This window comes from Peromyscus leucopus, chromosome 23 (assembly GCF_004664715.2).
Source record: "Peromyscus leucopus breed LL Stock chromosome 23, UCI_PerLeu_2.1, whole genome shotgun sequence".
NCBI lineage: Eukaryota > Metazoa > Chordata > Mammalia > Rodentia > Cricetidae > Peromyscus > Peromyscus leucopus.
The window spans coordinates 43,568,687-43,592,828 of record NC_051082.1 but is presented as its reverse complement, the minus strand read 5'-3'; the positions used below and the strand labels follow the sequence as shown (position 1 = coordinate 43,592,828).

Genomic DNA, 24,142 nt, shown 5'->3' with positions numbered 1-24,142 from the left:
AATGTATATCACATCTTTTTATAAGAGCTATAAAATAAAAGCTGTATTTTATTGGATTAAAAAAAACCAAAATATTCCATGATAAAACCAGATTCAAACAATATCTTTCCACAAATCCAGGCCTACAGAAAGCATTAGAAGAAAAATTCCAATCTAAGGAATTTAGTTAGATACACCCATGAAAACACAGGCAAAAGATAGTCCCACACCAGTAAATACCAAAGAAGGGAAACATACAACACTACCACAAAAAATAACAGGAATTAACAAATACTGGACATGAATATCCATTAATATCAATGGTCTCAGTTAACATATAAAAAGATATAGGCTAACAGAAGGGATATGAAAACAAGATCTGTCCTTCTGCTGCATACAAGAAACACACCTCTTTGCAGCCTTCTACACGTTGATATCCAGTTATGCCAGCACCATTTGTTGAAGATATTTCTTTTTTCCATTGTACACTTTTGGCTTCTTTGTCAAAAATTATATGTTCATAGGTGTGTGGGTTAATGTCAGGGTCTTCAATTCGATTCCATTGGTCCACATGTCAGTTTTTATGCCAATACCAAGCTGTTTTTATTAATGTAGCTCTATAGTAGAGCTTGAAGTCTGGGATTGTGATGCCTCCAGAGGTTGTTTTATTGTACAGGATTCTTTTGGCTATCCTGGGTTTTTTTGTTTTTCCATATGAAGTTGAGTATTATTCTTTCCAGGTCTGTGAAGAATTGTGTTGGTATTTTGATGGGGATTGCATTGAATCTGTAGATTGCTTTTGGTAAGATTGCCATTTTTACTATGTTAACCCTGCCTATCCATGAGCATGGGAGATCTTTCCATTTTCTGACATCTTCTTCAATTTCTTTTTTCAAGGACTTAAAGTTCTTGTCATATAGGTCCTTCACTTGCTTGGTTAGTGTTACCCCAAGGTATTTTATGTCACTTGTGGCTATTGTAAAGGGTGATGTATCTGTAATTGCCTTCTCAGCTTCTTTGTCCATTGTATATAGGAGGGCTACTGATTTTTTTTGAGTTGATCTTGTATCCTGCTATGTTGCTGAAGGTGTTTATAAGCGTTATCAGTTCCTGGGTGGAATCTTTGGGGTCACTCAAGTATACTATCATGTCATCTGCAAATAGGGAAAGCTTGACTTCTTCCTTTCCAATTTGTATCCCCTTAATCTCCTTATGTTGTCTTACTGCTCTGGCTAGAAACTCCAGTACTATATTGAATAAGTATGGGGAGAGTGGACAGCCTTACCTCATTCCTGATTTTAGTGGAATTGCTTTGAGTTTCTCTCCATTTAATCTGATGTTGGCTGTTGGCTTGCTGTAAATTGCCTTTATTATGTTTAGGTATGTTCCCTGTATTCCTGATCGCTCCAAGACTTTTTATCATGAAGGGGTGTTGGATTTTCTCAAATGCCTTTTCTGCATCTAGTGAGATGATCATGTGGTTTTTTTTCTTTGAGTTTGTTTATATGGTGTATTACATTGACGGACTTTCGTATGTTGAACCACCCTTGCATCCCTGGGATGAAGCCTACTTGATCATGGTGGATAATTGTTCTGATGTGTTCTTGGAGTCTGTTTTCCAGTATTTTATTGAGTATTTTTGCATCAGTGTTCATGAGGGAGATTGGTCTGTAGTTCTCTTTCTTTGTTGCATCCTTGTTTGGTTTAGGAATCAGGGTAATTGTAGCCTCATAGAAGGAGTTTGGTAATGTTCCTTCTGTTTCTATTATGTGGAACAATTTAGAGCGTATTGGTATTAACTCTTCTTTGAAGATCTGGTAGAAATCTGTGCTGAAACTATCTGGTCCTGGGCTTTTTTTGGTTTGGAGACTTTTAATGACTGTTTCTATTTCCTTAGGGGTTATTGGACTATTTAAATAGTTTATCTGGTCTTGATTTAACTTAGGTATGTGGTACCTGTCCATAAAAATGTCCATTTCTTTTAGGTTTTCCAGTTTTGTGGAGTAGAGGTTTTTGGAATATAACCTGATAATTCTCTGGATTTCCTCAATGTCTGTTGTTATCTCCCCCTTTTCATTTCTGATTTTGTTGATTTGGATTCTCTCTCTCTGTCTTTTGGTTAGTTTGGATAAGGGCTTGTCTGTCTTGATGATTTTCTCAAAGAACCAACTCTTTGTTTCATTAATTTTTTTTATTATTCTTTTAGTTTCTAATTTATTAATTTCACCTCTCACTTTGATAATTTCCTGGCATCTATTCTTTCTGGGAGACTTTGCTTCTTCTTGTTCTAGAGCTTTCAGGTATGCTGTTAAGTCACTAGTGTGGGATTTCTCCAACTTCTTTATGTGGGCATTTAGTGCTATGAATTTCCCTCTTAGCACTGCTTTCATAGTGTCACATAAGTTTGGGTATGTGGTGTCTTCATTTTCATTGATCTATAGGAAGTCTTTAATTTCTTTCTTTACTTCTTCCTTAACCATTGGTGATTCAGTTGAGCATTATTCAGTTTCCATGAGATTGTAGGCTTTCTGTAGTTTTTGTTGTTGTTGAAATCTAACTTTAAACCATGGTGGTCTGATAGAACACAGGAGGTTATTCCAATTGTTTTGTATCTGTTGAGATTTGCTTTGTGGCCAAGTATTGGGTCGATTTTAGAGAAATTTCCATGGGGTGCTGAGAAGAAGGTATATTCTTTCTTGTTAGGATGGAATGTTCTGTAGATATCGAATAGGTCCAATTGGGTCATGACATCAGTTAAGTCCTTTATTTCTCTGTTAAGTTTCAATTTGGGAGATCTGTCCAGTGGTGAAAGTGGGGTGTTGAGAACTCCCACTATTAATGTGTGGGGTTTTATATGTGGTTTAAGCTTTAGCAATGTTTCTTTTACATATGTAGGTGCCCTTGTGTTTGGGACATAAATGTTCAGAATTGAAACTTCATCTTGGTGGATCATTCCTGTGATGAGGATGTAATGCCCTTCTTGATTTCTTTTGATTGATTTTAGTTTGAAGTCTATTTTGTTGGATATCAGGATGGCTACACCCACTTGTTTCTTAAGACCATTTGATTGGAAAGTCTTTTCCCAGCCTTTTATTCTTAGGTAGTGTCTGTCTTTGAATTTGAGATGTGTTTCTTGTATGCAGCAGAAAGATGGGTCCTGCTTTCGCATCCATTCTGTAAGTCTATGTCTTTTTATAGGTGAATTAAGTCCATTGATATTAAGGGATATTAACGACCAGTGATTGTTGATCCCTGTTATTTTTGGTGGTAGTGTGTGTGTACTTCTCTTCTTTGGGGTTTACTTTTGTGGCTTTATCTATTGCCTGTGTTTTCGAGTGTGTATCTGACTTCCTTCGGTTGTAATTTTCCTTCTAGTGCTTTCTGTAGGGCTGGGTTTGTGGATAGGTATTGTTTAAATCTGGCTTTGTCTTTGAATGTCTTGTTCCTTCTGTCTATGATGATTGAAAGTTTTGCTGGGTATATTAGTCTGGGCTGACATCCATGGTCTCTTAGTGTATGCATTACATCTATCCAGGTCCTTCTGGCTTTCAAAGTCTCCACTGAGAAATCGGGTGTTATTCTGATGAGTTTACCTTTATAGGTCACTTAGCTTTTTCCTTTGCTGCTCTTAATATTCCTTCTTTATTCTGTATATTTAGTTGTTTAATTATTATGTGTCGAGGGGACTTTTTTGGGGGTCTAGTCTGTTTGGTGTTCTATAAGCTTCTTGTATCTTCATGGGCATTTCCGTCTTTAAGTTGGGAAAGTTTTCTTCTATCCCTATAATTCATAGGTTTGGTCTTTTCATGGTGTCCCAAATTTCTTGGACATTTTGGTTCATGACTTTGTTGGCTTTAGTGTTTCCTTCGACTGATGAAACTATTTCTTCTACTGTATCTTCAATGCCAGAGATCCTCTCTTCCATCTCTTGCATTCTGTTGGTTATACTTGCATCTGAAGTTCCCAATCTTTTACTCAAGTTTTCTATTTCCAGCATTCCCTTGTTTGTGTCTTCTTTATTTTTTCAATTTCCCTTTTCAGTTCTTGGACTATTTCCTTTATTTGTTTTATTGCTTTTTCATGATTCTTTCAGTACTTTATTGTTTTCTTCCAGTACTTTATTGTTTTCTTCTCGGACTTTATTGTTTTCTTGCAGGACTTTATTGTTTTCTTCTAATTTGTTTGCCCTTTCCTCTAGTTGTTTACAGTGTTCTTCCAATTTTCTTGTCTTTTCCTCTACACAAGCCTCTACCTTCTTCATGATGTTACTTATAAGGCTACTTTCTTCTGCTTCTTCCAATTTTTGATGTTCAGGTCTAGATGTTGGAGTCAGGCTAGGTTCTGGTGATGCTGTATTTCTCTTCATTTTGTTGTATGTACTTCTGCCTTGACGTCTGCCCATCTCCTTGTGGTTCCTTCTTGGTCTTATCAGTGTACTTGGTTCAGAAAGAGCTGACAGATTCAGGAAGTCTCTCTCTCTTGTCCAGATGGGAGTTCTCTTGTCCAAATGGGAACTCCGGGGCAGAATGGAAGCTCTTATCTGGACCGGAATTCTCTGGTCCAGAAGGGAAGTCGGGGACAGGATGGGAGCTGGGGGCATGTCTCTAAGTCTCAGGAGGTGGCTGGGGTCTCGGGCTGATGGGCGTGGGGGCAGGGCATGGAGATTACAGGGGCTGCTGGGGGGCTTGGAGAAGGGAATCCCTCCCGGTGCGGCTAGAAGGGGACCTGCCCAGTGGCCAGAACCGGGGCCAAGTTGGGCAGATCTTCCCAGAGTGGCTGGTGCCCAGGGATGGAGTCTGGGTTGGGCCTGGATACTCAGCTCTGGTCCAGAAGGGAAATTGGTGGCAGGATGGAGGCTGGGGGCCGGTCTCTAAGTCTCAGGAAGTGGCTACCAATAGATCCATATCTGTCACCGTGCACAAAAGTTAAGTCCATGTGAATCAAGGATCTCAACATAAATCCAGGTACTCTGAACCTGCTAGAAGAGAAAGTACGAAGTAGTCTTGAACACATTGGCATAGGAGATCACTTCCTAAATATAACACCAGTAGCACAGACACTGAGACAAACAATCAATCAATGGGACCTCTTGAAACTGAGAAGCTTTTGTAGAGCAAAGGATACAGTCAACAAGGCAAAGTGACAGCCTACAGAATGGGAAAAGATCTTCACCAACCCCACATCTGACAGAGGACTGATATCCAGAATATATAAAGAACTCAAGAAATTAGACATCAAAATGCCCAACAGTCCAATTGAGAAATGGGCTTTAGAACTAAACAGAGAATTCTCAACAGAGGAAACTCAAATGGCTGAAAGACATTTAAGGAATTGCTCAACATCCCTAATCATCAGGGAAATGCAAATCAAAACAACTCTGAGATACCACCTTATGCCTGTCAGAATGGCTAAGATCAAAAACACTGAAGACACTTAATGCTGGAGAGGATATGGAACTAGGGGAACTCTCCTCCACTGCTGGTGGGAATGCAAGCTTGTACAACCACTTTGGAAATCAATATGGCACTTTCTTAGAAAATTGGGAATCAATCTCCCCCAAGATCCAGCTATACCACTCTGGGCATATACCCAAGAAATGCTCAATCATACCACAAGAGCACTTGCTCAGCTATGTTCATATCAGCATTGTTTGTAATAGCCAAAACCTGGAAACAACCTAGATGCCCTTCAACTGAAGAATGGATAAATAAATTTTGGCACATATACACAATGGTATACTACTCAGCAGAGAAAAACAATGACATCATGAGGTTTGCAGGCAAATGGATGGATCTAGAAAAAATCATCCTGAGTGAGGTAATCCAGACTCAGAAAGACAAATATGGTATGTACTCACTCATAGGAAGATGCTAGATGTGGAACAAGGATGACTGGACTGCTACTCACATCACCAGTGAGGCTACCTGGAAATCGGGACCCCAAGAAAGACATGGAGAAATGGATGAGATCTACATGAACAGCCTGGACATGAGTGGGAGCAATGAGGGGCAAGGGTCGAGGGAACGAGAGCGGGAGATCCTAGCTGGATCAAGAAAAGAAAGGGAGAACAAGGAATAGGAGACCATGGTAAATGAAGACCACATGAGAAAAGGAAGAAACAAAGAACTAAAGAGGCCCACAGAAATCCACAAAGATACCCCCACAAAAGACTCTTGCAATGGTCGAGAGACAGTCGGACTGACCTACTCTGGTGATAGGATGGCAAACACCTAATAGTTGTGCAGACCCTTCAAGGACTGAGGAATCTGGATGCAGACATCCATGGTAGGCTGGTAGAGCGTGGAGTCTAATTAGTGAGAAAGAGGAGGTTTATATGAGTGAGAATTGTTGAAACAAGTTGGATAAAGCACAGGACAAATAGCAAACGAACGGAAACACATGAACTATGAACCAAAGGCTGAGGGGCCCCCAACTGGATCAGGCCCTCTGAGTAGGTGAGACAGTCGATTGGCTTGATCTGTTTAGGAGGCATCTAGGCAGTGGTACCAGGTCCTGGGCTCACTGCATGAGATAGCTGTTTGAAACCTGGGACTTATGCAGGGACGCTTGGCTCAGTCTGGGAGGAGGGGACTGGACCTGCCTGGACTGAGTCTATCAGGTCGATCCCAGTCCTCGGGGGAGACCTTGATCTGGAGGAGGTGGGAATGGGCGGTCAGCTGGGGTGAAGGGGAGGGGGCAGGAAGGGAGAGAACAAGGGAATCTGTGGCTATTATGTAGAGCTGAATAGTATTGTAAAATAAATTTAAAAAAGGAAAAAAAAAGAAAAAAAAAAGAAACACACCTCAACTTCAAAGACAGACAATACCTCAGAATAAAAGGCTGGGAAAAGACTTTTCAATAAAATCAATTTAAGAAGCAAGCTGGTATTCTAATATCTCATGAAATAGACTTCAATCTAAAATCAATCAAAAGAGATCAGAAAAGACATTACATATTTATCAGAGGGAAAATCCGGCAAGATGAAGCCTTAATTCTGAATATTTATGCCCCAAATACAAGGGCACCAACATTTATAAAAGAAACATTACTACAACTTAAAATGCACATCAAATCCTATACATTAGTAGTGGGAGACTTCAACACCCCACTCTCACCAATGGACAGGTCTGCCAGACAGAAACTTAATGGAGAAATAAGGGAACTAATAGAGAGTATGACTCAAATGGACTTAATAGATATCTACAGGATATTCCACCGTAACACAAAAGAATATAACTTCTCAGCACCTCATGGAACCATCTCCAAAATCAACCACATTCTTGGTCACAAAGCAAATCTCAACACATACAAAGATTGAAATACCCAACATCCCTTCATGATAAAGGTTCTAGAGAGATCAGTAATACAAGGAGCATACTGACACATAATAAAGACAATTTACCACAAGCCGACAGCCAACATCAAAGTAAATGGAGAGAAACTCAAAGCGATTCCACTAAAATCAGGAACAAGACAAGGCTGCTCAATCTCCCCATTTGTATTCAACATAGTACTTGAAGTTCTAGATAGAGCAATAAGACAACAAAAGGAGATAAAGGGGATACAATTGGAAAGGAAGAAGTCAAACTTTCCCTATATGCAGACGATATGATAGTATACATAATATATGTAAGTTACCCCAAAAATTCTATCAGGGAACTCCTATGCTGATAAACTCCTTCAGTACGGTGGCAGGATACAAGATTAACTCAAAAAACTTAATAGCCCTTCTTTATACAATTGGCAAATGGTCTGAGAAAGAAATTAGGGAAACATCACCCTTTACAATAGCCACAAATAATAGAAAATACATTGGGGTAACTCTAACTAAGCAAGTAAAAGACCTGTATAATAAGAACTTTAAGTCTCTGAAGAGAGAAATTGAAGAAGATATCAGAAAATGGAAAGATCTCCCATGCTCATGAGTAGGTAGATTAACATAGTAAAAATGACAATCTTACCAAAAGCAATCTACAGATTCAGTGCAATCCAGATCAAAATCTCAACACAATTCTTCACAGATTTGAAAGAACAATACTGAACTTTATATAGAAAAACAAAAAATCTAGCATAGCTAAAACATTCCTGTATAATAACAGAACCTCTGGAGGCATCATGATCCCTGACCTCAAGCTCTACTATAGAGCTATAGTAATAAATGCAGCTTGGTACTGGCATAAAAACCAACATGTGGACCAAGGGAATTGAATTCAAGTCCATGACATTAATCCATACACTTATGGACATATTATTTTCAACAAAGAAGCCAAAGTAGTACCATGGAAAAAAAGCATCTTCAACAAATGGTGATGGAATGACTGGATGTTAAAATGCAGAAGATCACAAATAGAACGATATCTGTCATCATGCACAAATCTCAAGTCCAAGTGGCTCAAAGACCTCAACATAAAACCAGTTACACTGAACTTGATAGAAGAGAAAGTAGGACATAGTCTTGAACAAATTGGCACAGGAGACCACTTCCTAAATATAACACCAGTAGCACAGACACTGAGAGCAACAATTAATAAATGAGACCTCCTAAAACTGAGAAGCTTTTGTAGAGCAACAGCTTACAGAATGGGAAAAGATCTTCACTAACTCCACATCTGACAGAAGCCTAATCTCCAAAATATATAAAGAACTCAAAAAGCTAGACTTCAAAATACTGAGCAATTCAATTTTTTTTTAAAAAAAATGGGCTACAGAGCTTAACAGAGAATTCTCAACAGAAGAATCTCAAATGAAAAACATTTAAGGAATTGCTCAACATCCTTAGTCATTAGGAAACGCAAATCAAAACAACTCTGAGATACCATCTTACATCTGTCAGAATGGCTAAGATCAAAAACACTGAAGACAGCTTATGTTAGAGAGGATGTGCAGCAAGGGGAACACTCCTACACTCTTGGTGAGAATGCAAACTTCTGCAGCCACTCTGGAAATCAGTATGGCGGTTTCTCAGACAATTTGGAATAAGTCTTCCTCAAGAACCAGCTATAACACTCTTGGGCATATGCCCAATGAATGCTCAAATATACCACAAGGACACATGCTCATATCAACATTATTTGTAATAGCAAGAACCTGGAAAAAACCTAGATGCCCCTCAACTGAAGAATGGATAAAGAAAATGTGGCACATATACACAATGGAGTACTACTCAGCAGAAAAAAAAATGATATCATGAAATTTGAAGGCACATGGATGGAACTAGAAAATATCATCCTGAGTGAGGTAACCCAGACTCAGAAGGACAAACATGTACTCACTCATAAGTGGATACTAGATGTGAGGGAAGGGATGGCCAGGCTGCAACCCACAGCTCCATAGAGGCTAGGTAACAGGGAAAGACCCTAGGAGGGACACATGAATGGTCCAGCAAAGGAGAAGTGGATGAGATCTACATGCGAGGACTGGGAGTTGGGAGGGGTGGAGGGCAAGGAGTAGGGGATGAGAGCATAGGAAAATGGGAGGGTTGAGCTGGAACAGTGACAGAGTGGGAGGGCAGGCAGGGAGATACCATGATAGATAAGGACATCATGGGAATAGGAAGAGGCAGGGTGCCAGGGAGGCTCTCACCTTGGACTGCTGGCAGTGGTACAGAGGGTGCCTGGACTGTTCTACTCTGGTGACCAGTCTAGAAAATACCGTAACTGTCATCATAGAGCCTTTGTCCAGTGACTAATGGAGGCAGATGCAGAGATCTACGGCCAGGTGCCAGGCTGAGCTTCAGAAATCCTACTGGTGAGAGAGAGGAGGGATTCTGCAGGCAGAGGACTTTGAGATCATGGTGGGAAGATATGCAGAGATGACCGGCCACACTAGTGGAAGCCCATGAACTGTAGACTAGTGACTGTGGAGCCCCCATGGGACTGGACTAGGCCCTTGGGATAAGAAAGACAGTTGTTTGTCTCGAACTTTTTGGGGTGCACCCTAGCAGGGAGATCAGGATCCATCCCTGGTACATGGGCAGGGTTTTGAAAGCCTGGTGCCTGTGGTGTGATGCCTTGTGCAGCCTTGGTGCAGTGGGGAGGGGCTTGGACCTCCATAGGCTTAGTGTGCTGTGCTGTGCTGACTCCCCATGGGAGACCTTGATTTGGGGGATGTGGGTTGTATTGGGAGTGAGGGCTGGGGGATAGGAGGAGGAAATAGGTGGGATCTGTGGGTGGTATGTAGAGTGAGTAGAAAATTTCTTAATAAATAAAAATGAAAAAAATAAAAATAAAACAGTGATTGGCCAGTTGCCAGGCAGGAAGTATAGGGGGGCCAGCAGACCAGGAGAATTCTGGGAAGAGGAAGGGCAAAGTCAGGAGTCACCAGCCGGACACAGAGGAAGGAAGATGACAAGGCAGAACTGAGAAAAGGTACCAAGCCACGTGACTAAACATAGATAAGAATTATGGGTTAATTTAAGTGTAAGAGCTAGTCAGTAATAAACTGGAGCTAATGGCCAAGCAGTTATAATTTTTAAAAAATGGGCATAAATATAGCTCCTCAAAGAGGGAGGCACTTCCCTGTCCATGAAGAATTTACATCCAAGAGATGAAAGGGAAACCTGCTAATTGAGAATCTCACTTCAGTTAAATTACACAGATGCTAAAATGATGTAGCTGAAGCGCCTTAAAAATAATTATCCACTATGCAATGCTTCAGAGTATGCTTTATCTTCATGCCTTTAATGTACATGATCAAGAAAAAGCCAACAAAATAATCATTCCTGGGTAATTTGGGAAACAGGGACATGTTCTGGTTTGAAAGATGTTTCAGAAACATCTTGTGTTTAGCAGGACTCATCAGAGGTATTTTGTGAGCAACTATACAGAAAAATCCCTCTTTTAACCTGCAAGTTCTTCAAAGCCTCCTGGGTTTAAAATAAATAGTGAATTTTGTGGTACTATGAAAAAATATAAAAGACAAATTCTAAAAAAAACAAGATTTTATAATTATTGCTGGTTGAGATTAGATTTTTATTTTTTTCATTGTAAAAGGAAAGCCTCACAGAGGTATCTTTATTCAACATGTTGTTAGTTTGGGCAGAAACAAAAGCAGACATTCAGATAACAAATAAAGGACATTTTACCTCAGTTAGAGGAAAACTGACTCGGACTTCTCAGTAAGAATTAGCAGTAAGACCCTGTAGAGCCTACCATAGAAGCACTTTCCTGGCTACAGTTTCTCTCTCACATGGCATTTCATCCTTCGAGTCTCTGTTCAGGCTTGTGATTTTAATTAGGATCTTTTTAGAAGCTAGTAATTATATCATCTAATAACCTATTAATGTTAAAACAAAATGGAGGAAAAACATTAATAATGACAAAATAAACACCACAGAGGTCAGATATTTTCTCCATGGTCATATATAATATGAGTATGTGGATCCTGTTGGACTCAATGGGACAATGACATTTAATGGTGGTCACCATTTTGGATTGTCCCAAGAAGTATGAGTATTCTTGCTTTATGATATCATTAGGCAAACTTAGCCTCCAAGTCAATTGGCTACTTCCATCTTGATAAAGATCCTCAAGTCATGGGTGCAATGAACCAGATCATATATTCTGTTCAAGTTGAACTCAGCTCCAAGTTATGCCTATCATCAGGGCATTCAAGGTTGTTATGTAATCAACTTTGTGTGTAAGGTAAGAACATAGTTAAAGGATAAAGAAAAAGGCAGGCAAATGGTAGAGATAGCAAAAAAAAAAATGCTACAAAGTAGCCCAGGGGATTCAGTTATGACTGTTGGTTGTTAAACTATAGGAAGTTCACTCACCCATTCTGCTCTTCATTGTATGGCTCTCAGAAAGGAGAGGGAAATGGAATGGGAGAGAGGGAAGGTTGTTCAAAGAGACGTGTTTTGGTGCTGGACTCCTAAACCCTCTCAGGTTCAGATCCAAGGTTGCTTTGGGATTGATACTTTCAACATAGGCTGACATCCCTATAAATAATGTTGGTCCTTCATCAAAACAAGTGAAAGGATGCCGTCTCCCCGTCTATGTACAGACAGAGTGATTGTGGTGTGGTGGGACTTGGGGTTTTTATAATACATAACAGGAGAGCCTTTAAGGATGGAAGTCTCCATCAGCTGATTATATCACTAAAGTATAAAAAGAATAGGGGTTTTATTTGTGTTCCCCCATACTAGAGATTCCAAGGTTATTATCAGTACAGCTCAAGGTTTCTGCCAGGAAATTTTAGACACACCCAAGTCTTTTAGATAATTAAATCATCACTTACTATATACCATGACATTCAAAAAAATCCCCATGCTAACAAAAATTATTGTCTGTAGATATATAGCATTGAAGGTATAAAAGCCATTAGTACCATATCATCTACAATGTAGTCCAGCATCATATTGTTAGATATGATATGAGTCCACGCTATGAATATTGACAATCCTTCTCTGCAGATTCAAGTTGAGGAGCTACCAGTTTTCTTTGGCCTTCATATTTGCCATTGAGGAGATCAACAGGAACACTCACATTTTACCCAACACATCTCTCGGATTTGAGCTCTATAATGTTGAAAACAATCTACAGGATATTATGAAGGAAACTTATTTTTGCCTCACAGGAATGGGAATATACATTCCCAATTACACATGTAAAAGAAAGAACAAGGTTGCTGCTTTACTTACAGGAACAGAATGGGAAACATCTGTACAAGTTGGGAGACTGCTGAATCTTTACAAATATCCACAGGTGAGGAATGTGGTTGGCAGGGAACAAGAAACCCATATTAAACTACAGACATTTGATATGTTTTCAATGTAAAGAGGTGAAGCTGTGACATTCATCTATCAAAGAGATCAAATCAGGTATTTAGTTACATGCCCTCATATACTTTTCTCAGGATAGAGAAGAGGAAGATGCTGGAGCCTATACTAGGGGTTTAGAAAACTCTGTGTCTTGTAAGAAATTCTCTATAAATATCTTCAGAAACAAGATGCAAGTTTAAAATACGATGAGCAGAAGGTAGTCTATACCAATAAAAGTGTCACCTCAGGTTTAAAACTGTGTTCTATCTCAATGTTTTCACTTTTGTTTCCTATTTCCTTCAGATTACTTTTGGGCCATTTGACGATACCCTAAGTGACAGAGTCCAGTTTTCTTCTCTCTACCAGACAGCACAAAAGGACATGTCTCTGTCACATGGCATTGTCATTTTGATGGTTCATTTCAACTGGACCTGGGTGGGATTGGTTCTCACAGATGACCACAATGGGGCTGAGATTCTATCAGACTTGAGAAGAGAGATGGACAGGAACAGAGTGTGTGTAGCTTTTGTAGAAATGATTCCGGACAGCCAAGTTTACTCGGGCTATGAATCCAGAACAATTCATCGAAATATCTTGAAATCATCTACAAATGTTGTTTTACTTTATGATGTCACTCAATATTTATATGATCTAATAATATATATAGGAATACATTCAATTACTTGGAAAGTCTGGATCACTAAGTCACAATGGGATGTAACTACTGATGTTCCTTATTTTGTATCTGATCCATTCCATGGTAGTCTCATTTTTGCACAACACCATGCTGATATTTCTGATTTTAGGAAGTTTATCCAGACATACAAGCCTTCCATATATCCAGAAGACTATATCCTTGCTCTTTTGTGGAACAGATATTTCAATTGTTCTTTTTCTGGACCCAATTGTAAAATATTAGGTAACTGTCAACCCAATGCTTCCTTGGAAATGTTGCCTCGAAATGCTTTGGAAATGGATATGACTGAAGAGAGTTATAATGTATATAATTCTGTATATGTTGTGGCTCACAGTCTCCATGAAATGACTCTGAAACAAGTCGAAATTCACCCTCATGGAAATGGGGAAGTAAATACCTATCCTTGGGAGGTAATTTCTCTTCCTGTATATATTATCAAATGTACTATGACATACTGGTTTCCTAAAAGCACACAATACATGATTGCACACTGTGGCAGGTTTTATCAAAAATCACCTCAGAGACTGTATGTAATTTGTTGTCTAGAAGTCTTTGCAGACACCTGTCATTGTTCAGACTGAATGGGTGGCAATAAAGTTTAAATGTGTATATGTCATTATCTGCTTTGTGTTACAGGTATCCTCAGAATCTTCTCATGATCCTATAATCAATTGAAACCCCATTATCACTAAGTATATTGCAGGACAGAAATAGAACTATATCTTTAATGGTCAAATTCTATTAGATCCTTAAAATTCAAATTATGAATCTATGGTTATGATTCCTAACTGACAATTTTATTTCATTTTGGACATTAACACCCCAATTTACAAACTGAAACTTTGAGTAGATTACTGTTGTGGAAATTTGCTTAAATCAACATTCATTGATAGTAGCACAAATTGATAAAGGTCTTATTAATAAAAAACTCAGAGCCAGATATTGGGATTAATACCAAGAGATCAGAAAAGCAGGACGAAGTCCTAAATGTTCTTACCAGTTGGTGATCTTCAGCCAAAGAGACCTACTTACTGTATACCCACACCTATATGCATTTCTGTTCTGTATCTCACTTCCTCTCTCTGCCTAGCTACATCATTTCCTGTCTCTCTGTACAGACCTCCAGACCTCTATGGTTAGTCCTGTTTAAAGGCGTGTGTCACCATGCCTTTCTCTGTTCGCCAAGGTGGCTTTGAACTCACAGAGATCCAGACAGAACTCTGCTTCACTAGTGACAGAATTAAAGGCGTGTGCACCATTGCCTGAACTCTATGTTTAATATAGTAGTTGGCTTTTTCCTCTGATCCCCAGATAAACTTTATTAGGGTGCACAATATAGTGGAGGACACAACACATCACCACAATTGATTAAGTCATTTTGTTTGCTTGCTAATTACTGTGTGTTTGTGTGTGTGAATTCTTTCTTTTGAAATTAAGTAACAAGAAACATGATATATTCATTTTTAATCTTCATCCATTAAAGTGTTTATAGCTTGGTATAACTTACAATTCATATCAAGGATTTAGGACAATGAGGTACATTGCTTCATTGGGTTCTGTTGATCTTTCTGGGAATAAATCCATCATCAAATTCTGTATCTCTTTTAGCTTCACCCTTATCTCAAGAATATCCATTTCAAAAATGGTGCAGGAAACCTTATGGTTTTGGATTCACAAAGGAAATTAGAAGCAGAATATGATATTCTCAACCTCTGGAATTTTCCAGATGGTCTCAGACAAAAGATGAAAGTTGGAACATTTTCTCCAAAAGCTCCACAGGGCCAAGAACTATGTTTGTCTGACCATATGATACAGTGGGCTATAGGATTTACAGAGGTGGGCTGGATCTTATCTCATTGCTTTGATCTCTATGTCAATAAACATTTGTTTGTGGCTGTAATGATAGTTGGTTCCTTACAGAATACTCATCTGTATGCACAAAACTACTGTCATATGAGGAAGTTTTTATTGCATTATTCTGAGTAATGGGATTGTTTATTTTTCTATGCTTTTTTCTGTGTGCATGTATTTCCAGTAATAAATACAGTGTCTATTCATTAAGATTTCACCCTTGTCCTGAAACCACTTGACAAGTGTAATAATTTGTCTTCCAGGTTAGAAAATAGCAGTTCATGGTCATTTGATTTCAGGCCCATGGCAATGCACAATAATATGGAGGGCACATGTGCATGGGTCAATTATATGTCTACCTGATGAAAAAGTCAGCAATTTGTCAAACAACAACAACAACAAAACCAAGCTGACATAACTTAAGAATATAGACTTTATTGGGTCTCATTTGGCATGAGCAGTTCATAATGATTCAGGCAATCATGTTGGCAAGCATCTTAGAAAGTGAATTATGTTGTATCTTCAGTCAGGAAGTAGATTGATGTGAGCACTGCTCTTCACATCACTTTTTTATTTCATTTCAATCTTAAACAACAGCCAATGAAATAGTGATACCTAATTATGAAATAAGTATTCTCACTTCAAGCACCCTAATGTAGATCATCGCTCACACAGATTCACAAAGACTAGTTTATATGGTAATTCTAAAACCTGTCAGATTGACAAATGTAAATTAAGCATGACCATTGGAAAACAAAGCTGCTCACTCCAGCTGTCAGGAAGTACACAACAGTATCCGCATGCCATTACACTTGCCCATTTAGACAAGAACTCAGTGACCAAACTTCTCATTTTGCCCTAGCTTTTATATTTTCACAATTGTTCAGATTTCTGTTGTCTTCGGATCATTGTTTAAATACATTGATCTTCATGGGTATAATATATTGAAATTAGAAAAAAGTGGTGCATTAAAAGAAGAATCTGCTAAAATAATTATAAAACTTGCCAACTCATTGTTCAATATTCAAAAAATCCCACTTTATTGTTTTAAAACTATAAACTCCTGAGTATTTTCTCTTCTATATTTAATTCCCAGCTTCCTCGCTCTGTGTGCAGTGAGAGCTGTGTTCCTGGATTCAGGAAATCCCCCCAGGAAGGCAAGGCTGCCTGCTGCTATGATTGCACTCGTTGTCCAGACAATGAGATTTCCAATGAGACAGGTAAGTGCCAGTCTAACTGGAGTATTTCCCACCTCTCCACAGTGTTCTGAAATGTCTAAGCAGATGGACAAGTTCTGTGAAGGAACAGCAGAGATAAGTCCAGTGATTCTTTAAGTTAGAAGTAAAAATATTTTGACTCATTTTTAACCATCAGTTTAAATGGTGCTCATCCCATGGAAACTAATAGCTGATTTATTTGTTTGATGCACTATAGCCATTGTTACTTTCAGAGAACAACTTTACTCAGAATAGTCTGCCTGATTCACCATGGCATTTAACACACACACACACACACACACACACACACACACACACACACACACGCACACACAGTATAAATTCCTGACTTTTCATGTATTTCAAAGCATATTTAGTTTATAGTTAACACACATTTAATGGTTTTATCCTTATGACCCTTACATGCATAATTTCAGTCATGGTTCTATGTTTATCAGAGGTTATCAGAATGGTCAAATTTCATTTAACTGTGGACATATTTTTAAATGTTTTATTTTAGATTTTCATTCATTTTGTTTTATCTCTGAGTGTTTTGCCTACATGCATGTGTATGTGCATGTACTTGCTTAGTGCACAGCAAAGTTGGAGGAAGGATTCATATCTCCTGGTTGTGGAGGCACGGATAGCATTGACCACCATGTAGGTACTTACAACTGAAACCTGGTCCCCCTTAAGAGTAACAGATCAATGCTAAATATTTCAAAACAGTGAATCCTCTGCCTCAAATCCTATAAAATGAGGTGTATCTGTATTGAAAAAAAATCATACTCATATCTTTATAAAATATATGTCATGACTTGTGTACCCTGTGCTTTCACTGAAGAATATATGCGGCTGTGCATATGAAGCATTCTTGCTCTGTTTAGAAACCAATAGAAGTAAACACACGGAACACAGTAGAGACATAGTACCTTGAGAGTATGAGCATAGCAGGAAGGCACATCTAGAAGAAACAAATAAAATGCTCATAATGGAATAAAAGATTCTGTAGACACTAGCAAAAAGATGAATTCAATAAGTTTTTAATTAGAATTTTCAACAACAATTAAATTGCAAATTCCACTTTGAAAAATATTGAATGTTTTTAATTAAAGTATGAAATAGAATTATTTTAATGAAAATATGTAGTAAGTACATTGACACATATCTTTTGAATTCAAGAAGAAACTCACAAATTAGAAAAGATGAAGTATCACAAAATTATTCCATTACCAACTAAGACTAAAACAAGAGTTTTATATCTATCTGTTGAATAGATCTTTTCTCCCTGGGAATGATTACTTTCATAAAGGGAGTTTTTCCACCATTCAAGAACCTAATAATTCTCATTCTCATAAGCACTATCAGAGAATAAACACACTGGGGAATTCAATAAACTCTATGGAAACAGTTTAATTTTGATATTGAGTATGAAAACAAAACTACAAGAAAGAAATTTCAAGGCATGTAAAGATGTACTTAACTAACATGACAAAGTCACACAAAGGAATTAAGAAGGAGGAGGTTCTATAATCAAGTCAGGTTTATGTAACTTAATTCAATAATTTAAGACAATATAAATTAAAAAATATTAATTATTACTTACTTGTGAATACATTTAAGTATAGCAATGAGAAGGACAGACTTGTTCACTTCATGTCCAACAAAGAAGATTGGCAGTATTGATATGAAATGACTCATTAGAGAGCATTTGTTAATTATTACTATTGAGAACATATTTACTTGAGTCTGAAACAACAAAAAAATGTGGGCAAATGCCAGAGAGCTGGTGCTGGGAAGAGGATTGAGATAAAAGGGGAACCTGAGCAAAGATTCACAATAACTTTAATTCCTGAGTAGATATGGATCATTGTGTGAGGTGTCCAGAAAGTCATTATGCAAACACAGAGCAGAACCACTGCCTCCAGAAAGTAGTGACATTTCTGTCCTACGAAGACCCTTTGGGGATGGCACTCATCAACTTGGCTTTGGGCTTTTCTTCACTAACAGCTGTTGTTTTGGGGGTCTTTGTGAAGTACCACTACACTCCCATTGTCAAGGCCAACAATTGGGCTCTCTCTTATATCCTTCTCATCACTCTGATCTTCTGTTTTCTCTGTCCATTGCTATTTATTGGTCATCCCAACACAGTCACCTGCATCCTGCAACAGAGCACATTTGCAGTTCTGTTCACAGTGGCTCACTCCACAGTCTTGGCCAAAACTATTACTGTGGTTCTGGCTTTCAAGATCACATTGCCAGGAAGACTGATAAGGTGGATAATGGTATCAAGGGCTCCTAACCTCATTATTCCTGTCTGCACCCTCATCCAACTTGTGCTCTGTGGCATTTGGCTGAGCACCTCTCCTCCATTTATTGACTCAGATGCTTACACTGAACATGGCCACATAATTATTATATGCAACAAGGGCTCTACTATTGCCTTCCATTCTGTCCTGGCTTACCTCTGCTCCATGGCACTTGGAAGCTACACTATGGCTTACCTGTCCAGGAACCTGCCTGACACATTCAATGAAGCCAAGTTCATCAGTTTCAGCATGTTGGTGTTCTTCAGTGTGTGGGTCACCTTCCTTCCTGTCTACCACAGCACCAAGGGGAAACTCATGGTGGCCATGGAAGTCTTCTCCATTTTGGCTTCCAGTGCAGGTCTCCTAGGATGCATCTTTCTTCCCAAGTGCTATATTATTTTGTTCAGACCACATAGGAATGTGCTTTCTCATGTCAGGAACAAAGCACATTCTAGAGGAAAAGTGGACCTTACAGCTTAGTCCATGTTTTTCTTAATTATGTACAAGTCTTTGAGTCTGTTTAGCATGAAATCCAATTGTCAGAGATCATACAGTAATTTAAATTTTTAAATTTATTGCTTTCATTTATCCAACTTTATTCTCTACTCTTCTAATATTTTTTATGTATTTCTCTACATTAGAAAGCCTATTTCCATAAAATTTATTGTCTCTCTCAATTAATATTAAAGAAAAGATGAATGGGACATGTATGCATTTTTCACCTCTTCAACATTGTATAACTTTGCCTTTATAGCACCAAATGTTTTTATATGTATCCATGCGTCTTTGATGCCCTTGGTATGTTTCCAAGATTTGTGTTTACATTTCATGTATGTTTTTGCTATGAAGGAAGGCACGTTTTAAAAAATGAATACCATTTAGACATGAAGATATTACTCTGCCATATAATTGCATAATGAGATGCATACTAAAATAGAATAAAGATCAGTCTATTACTTAATTATAACTCAAGTCAGATGACAGTTAATCAGATACTTTCCCAGTCAGTTTCATGATGGTACTTTTAGATCTGTGAGGAATGTGAAAAGCCCTGCTGTAACCACTTCCATAGAATGTGTGCTCATGGATATCATTGATTGTAGATGTCCAAATGTTTTGTGTACTCAGTCATTTATAGTTATTCACTTTTGATAAATTGCTCTATTTTATTTCAACTGAAACTGTGTACTATGTAACTCCTACATATTTGTGAATACTTGTTTCCCCATATCTTATCAACATTTCATATAAATGTATAATTCTGACACATTTTATTTCTTGTATAATATATGTTTGCATAAATGTTTAAGACCTTATGTGTTGTTTGCCTTGTATGTTGTCATTCATTGTAATCAGTCTTTTTATAATTCACAGACAATAAAATTTCAAGAATAAATTAGTGTTAGTTATCTCTACAATTTTAATTAAATTAAAATTCAGCCAGATTCTATCTTTGCAAATGTATTTACTTCATTGACTTTTAAAAGTATATTCTCTCTATTTAGAAAACAAATGAGAAAAAACCCAACCAGAACAAAATGAACAAATATTATCAAAACAACGTAAAGTGTGTAGAATACATGGAAATATAGACACACTCACACACACAAACATATGTTTACACCCTGGTGTACAGCCTGCAATATAATAAGCAAAAACAATAGTGGCATAGATCTTGGGGGAGTAACCAACAAACATGGGATTTGACTTTTAGTCCAATCCATGAAATGGAAAACATACCTGACACTAATTTCCTGTTTCAAAGAAGCTAAAGCTAGATAGCTCAAGGACCTAGGGAAAACCAAATACTACAATTCTAGTAAATAACATAGCAACAAAATGCCTTATAATGGCATTTTGGAATATATCAGGGCCTTTCTCAACTATTGTCAAGAAATTTCCTCAAGCAGCACATGAGAGTCAATATAGAGACCCACAAACAGACATTATGCTGAGAATATTAGACCTTGGAATTCTCTGCCCTAAACTCTGTGCTTCCATCTAATACCTCCCCTCAGGGCTCAGGGAACACTGTGGCAGATGAGACAGAAAGAGTGTTGGAGGCAGAAGGTATAGAGGACACCAAGGGAACATGACCCACTACATCAACAAGATAGATGCACACATGAACTCACAGAGACTGGGACAACACACACAAGGCCTGCACTGGTCCTTAACAACTGGGATCCCAGAGCTAAAACTAGAGTGTTCACATTCCTCCATTCCTAACCAAGTATCTATTTCCAATTGCTAGGCAATTGCAAATAAAAGTCTAGTTTACTCTAAGAGAGTCTCACTTAGGCAACAAAATCTTCTTTTAAGTATAGGTTACAAAGCTAACAATAGATTCCCAAGAGAAAACAATCATGTCTTTGCAGCTTCCTTGTATCATAATGTCCTGTCAGGGCATTTCATTTTTTTTATTTTATTTTATATTTTGTATTTTTTATATGTATTATGGCTTCTAGATAAGTGGTTTCATAAGGTTCCTGAGAATGTGAACAAGTGGGTCTCTATGTCTATACTTGCTTATGTGCTTTCTTAGACAATTCTCCTCTTGTGTGGTAGTTTTGTACTATTCAGATATATTGGTTTTTGTTTCATATGCTTCTGTTTTATACTACATTTTATAAGTATTCCATAGAAGCCTGATTTTTTTCTAATGAGAGATAGAATGGGATTTGATCTGAGCAGGAGAAGAAGAGAATGGGGAAACAGAAAGTAGGATATATCTTGTATTTTAAAAAGATATTTTTGATAAGTGAAAAAGGAAAGACAAAAAAGACATAAAAATATAATTGGAAACCATAATATCTAAGCAAATGACGAGTAAGCTAAATTATGAAAAAGCAGAGAATTATGAGTCCTCAAACTTACAAGATATCATGATTTCAATTCTTAAATTTTCTTATTTATTGGAAATAGATTTTTTTCATACACTATATTCTTATCATGGTTTTCATTACCCCACTCCTCCCAGATCATCCCCACCTTTCTACCCACCCCAAAACACACCCTTTCTTTTTCCTTCTCAGTTAAAACACAGAGACATGTAAGATAAATTAGTACATAAGTAAATAAAACCAATATAATCTAGTAAAATCATACAAATAGAAAAAGTCATAAATCTCCATTGAGATCTGAAGCAGTAAAAAAATGGCCATAAGACAAGTGGACATTGTCTTTAAAATGAGCTCATGCTCTTTCTTTAAAATGTAATAAATACCTTGTCATGGAAAATCTAGACAGATTATTCCTCTAGAGATAACATGTGTCTCAAGATAAAATTTATTAAAATAAGCAATGGTCAAATATATTCTTATAGTAACAATTACAGATATTATTGTTAGAGTCAGAACCTGGAAGAAAGATATTTATACTCTCAGACAATATACTTTAAGCTAAGGTACTTCTTTAATAAGCAACTCTCCAGGTCAAGTATTCCAATATTCTAACAGAATCCAACATACATATCAGTTCACATAAACAAGGACTGCAATGACTAATAAACAAATGATTATTAATTAATTTTGTTAATTACTTCTTACTTCCCTATGAAAAAATTGACCTGAAATGAAAAATGAAATGGAAGATAAGCTTATTTTGTTTCCTAATGTGTAAGAAATACCATCATTATTTAAGGAAAGACACATAGGATTCAGGTGGGCTACAGGTGGTGAGATTTGGATCTATCAACATTTCATAGTAGAGGATAAGGAATCTGAGAATGAAGGCCAAAGCTTGAGGTAGGTACAATCTTCAAAATTCTGTGAATAATGACCTACTTTCAGTATATAAGCTCAAACGCTTTGAAATCCTACCTTTCCCTCCTTCAAAATTCTCCCCCATACCAGAAATCAGTATCACAAAACAATGAATTAGAAAAAGAACAGCAGTCATCATTAAAATATTCCAAATTTCAGACCCACATCCAATATCTAAGTGTAATATTCAGATAATCTGGGCCATGTTGTGACATCCCATAACATCAGGTCTGCTAGCTATAATACACATTACCTCTATGTGGGTTCAGTTCCACAGCAGGCATATTACCTTCCTCAGCAGAAGGCATTCCAGATGCAATATGGTCTTAGGCCTTCCCTAATTACAGGACTCTGGGCTTACTTTAGACCATTGTCAGTTACTTTTGAAACCTTGATGGAAACTGCCATGGGCTACTCCTGTTTACAACTCTTTACTTCCTGTAACACAGAACCATTTTTTAAATGCTGCCAATCCTGTAACCATCTTAATCTGTATCACGATGGCTTGTGTAATAGTTACAACAATCTCCTTGTGATAACCCATGGTAATAAGTCTGTATTTCATCAGTTTATATCAGGGATCCATTTGACCGGCATTTTCAATCAAATACATTCCCAAGGAATTGCCATATTCTCATTTGGAGTCTTCAATGGGTGCTCTTTTAAAGTGAGGGGAACCTACATATTTTTACTGTGCACAGCATAAGTGTTCTGCTTTGTGGTATTGGTGGTATTCCTTTCTTTGCCAATTCCAGGAGCTTTGTCACAAACTGAGTACAACTTTAAGTCACTGGCAAGATTAAGGAATTGGTTATTCCTCTCTATTAGTTCTTTGAGAATTGTGTTCAGTGGGTACTGTAGATTTTCTTCCCCTTCTGCCAGTTATATTAGATCTAACACCTATGTGTAGCCCAAGAACTTTCTGCCATACTTTTCTACCCTCAAAAAAAAAGAGTCCTAGTCTTAAAGTTTTTGGATTGTATTCCACTGGAACATAGTTGACTAACCCAGTGTATAACTCTTGAAAATAATTCTCATTTCTTCTCCCCATGGATGTGTCAAATGTCAGTAATTCTTCAGCTAGTGGCAGGTCTTTATGGCTACCTCCAATCTCAGTTGAGGGATTTGGTCCTCTGTGTGCTTGCACTAGGTTTGTGCATGTTGTCACACTTAATGTGAGTTCATATGCTCACCTGACTTATTGTGGGCTAAGAAATTGTTTTCTTATAGTAATCAACCATGGTTCTTACTTACTATTTTTCCACTCCTTCATGAGCCTGGTGAGGAGGGGATATGATGTTCCAAAGGGCTGAAAATTATCCACTCTTATTTCATGTACCTTGGCCAACTTTTTCTCTCTGTGTTAGTCACCACCTGCTCCAAATAGAAACATCTTTTTGTGTTAGTTAACTTGGAGTTCACTCTTTTTACAGTTTTTAATATAAAACCTGTTTCATTAGAAATTAAATACTCACTTGTGATTTTGATCAAAATATAAAAAGGAATTTGTAGATCAGCAGCCTAAAGACAATGGGTAATAATGTTGGACTCACCTTAGTAGGCTT

General features: G+C 37.7%; 1 protein-coding gene across 1 annotated transcript; it reads left to right on the top strand.

Moving 5' to 3' along the window:
* Window positions 1-10,626: 10,626 nt before the first annotated feature.
* LOC114684382 (vomeronasal type-2 receptor 116-like) lies at window positions 10,627-20,242 on the top strand. The gene is made up of 6 exons (XM_028858948.2): window positions 10,627-10,703; window positions 12,392-12,683; window positions 13,043-13,846; window positions 15,045-15,272; window positions 16,384-16,507; window positions 18,365-20,242. The coding sequence occupies exons 1-6, from the start codon at window positions 10,627-10,629 to the stop codon at window positions 19,291-19,293; spliced, it is 2,454 nt and encodes an 817-aa protein (XP_028714781.1). The 3' UTR covers window positions 19,294-20,242.
* The last annotated feature ends 3,900 nt before the right edge of the window (window positions 20,243-24,142 follow it).

What these genes read in the sequence shown, in the direction of transcription:
- LOC114684382 (XM_028858948.2), top strand. Translation starts at nt 10,627, where the DNA reads ATGCTTCAGAGTATGCTTTATCTTCATGCCTTTAATGTACATGATCAA. An exon ending in AACAAAATAATCATTCCTGG is followed by an intron (nt 10,704 to 12,391) that starts GTAATTTGGGAA and finishes CCTTCTCTGCAG; the next exon opens with ATTCAAGTTGAGGAGCTACC. An exon ending in TAAATACCTATCCTTGGGAG is followed by an intron (nt 13,847 to 15,044) that starts GTAATTTCTCTT and finishes TATCTCTTTTAG; the next exon opens with CTTCACCCTTATCTCAAGAA.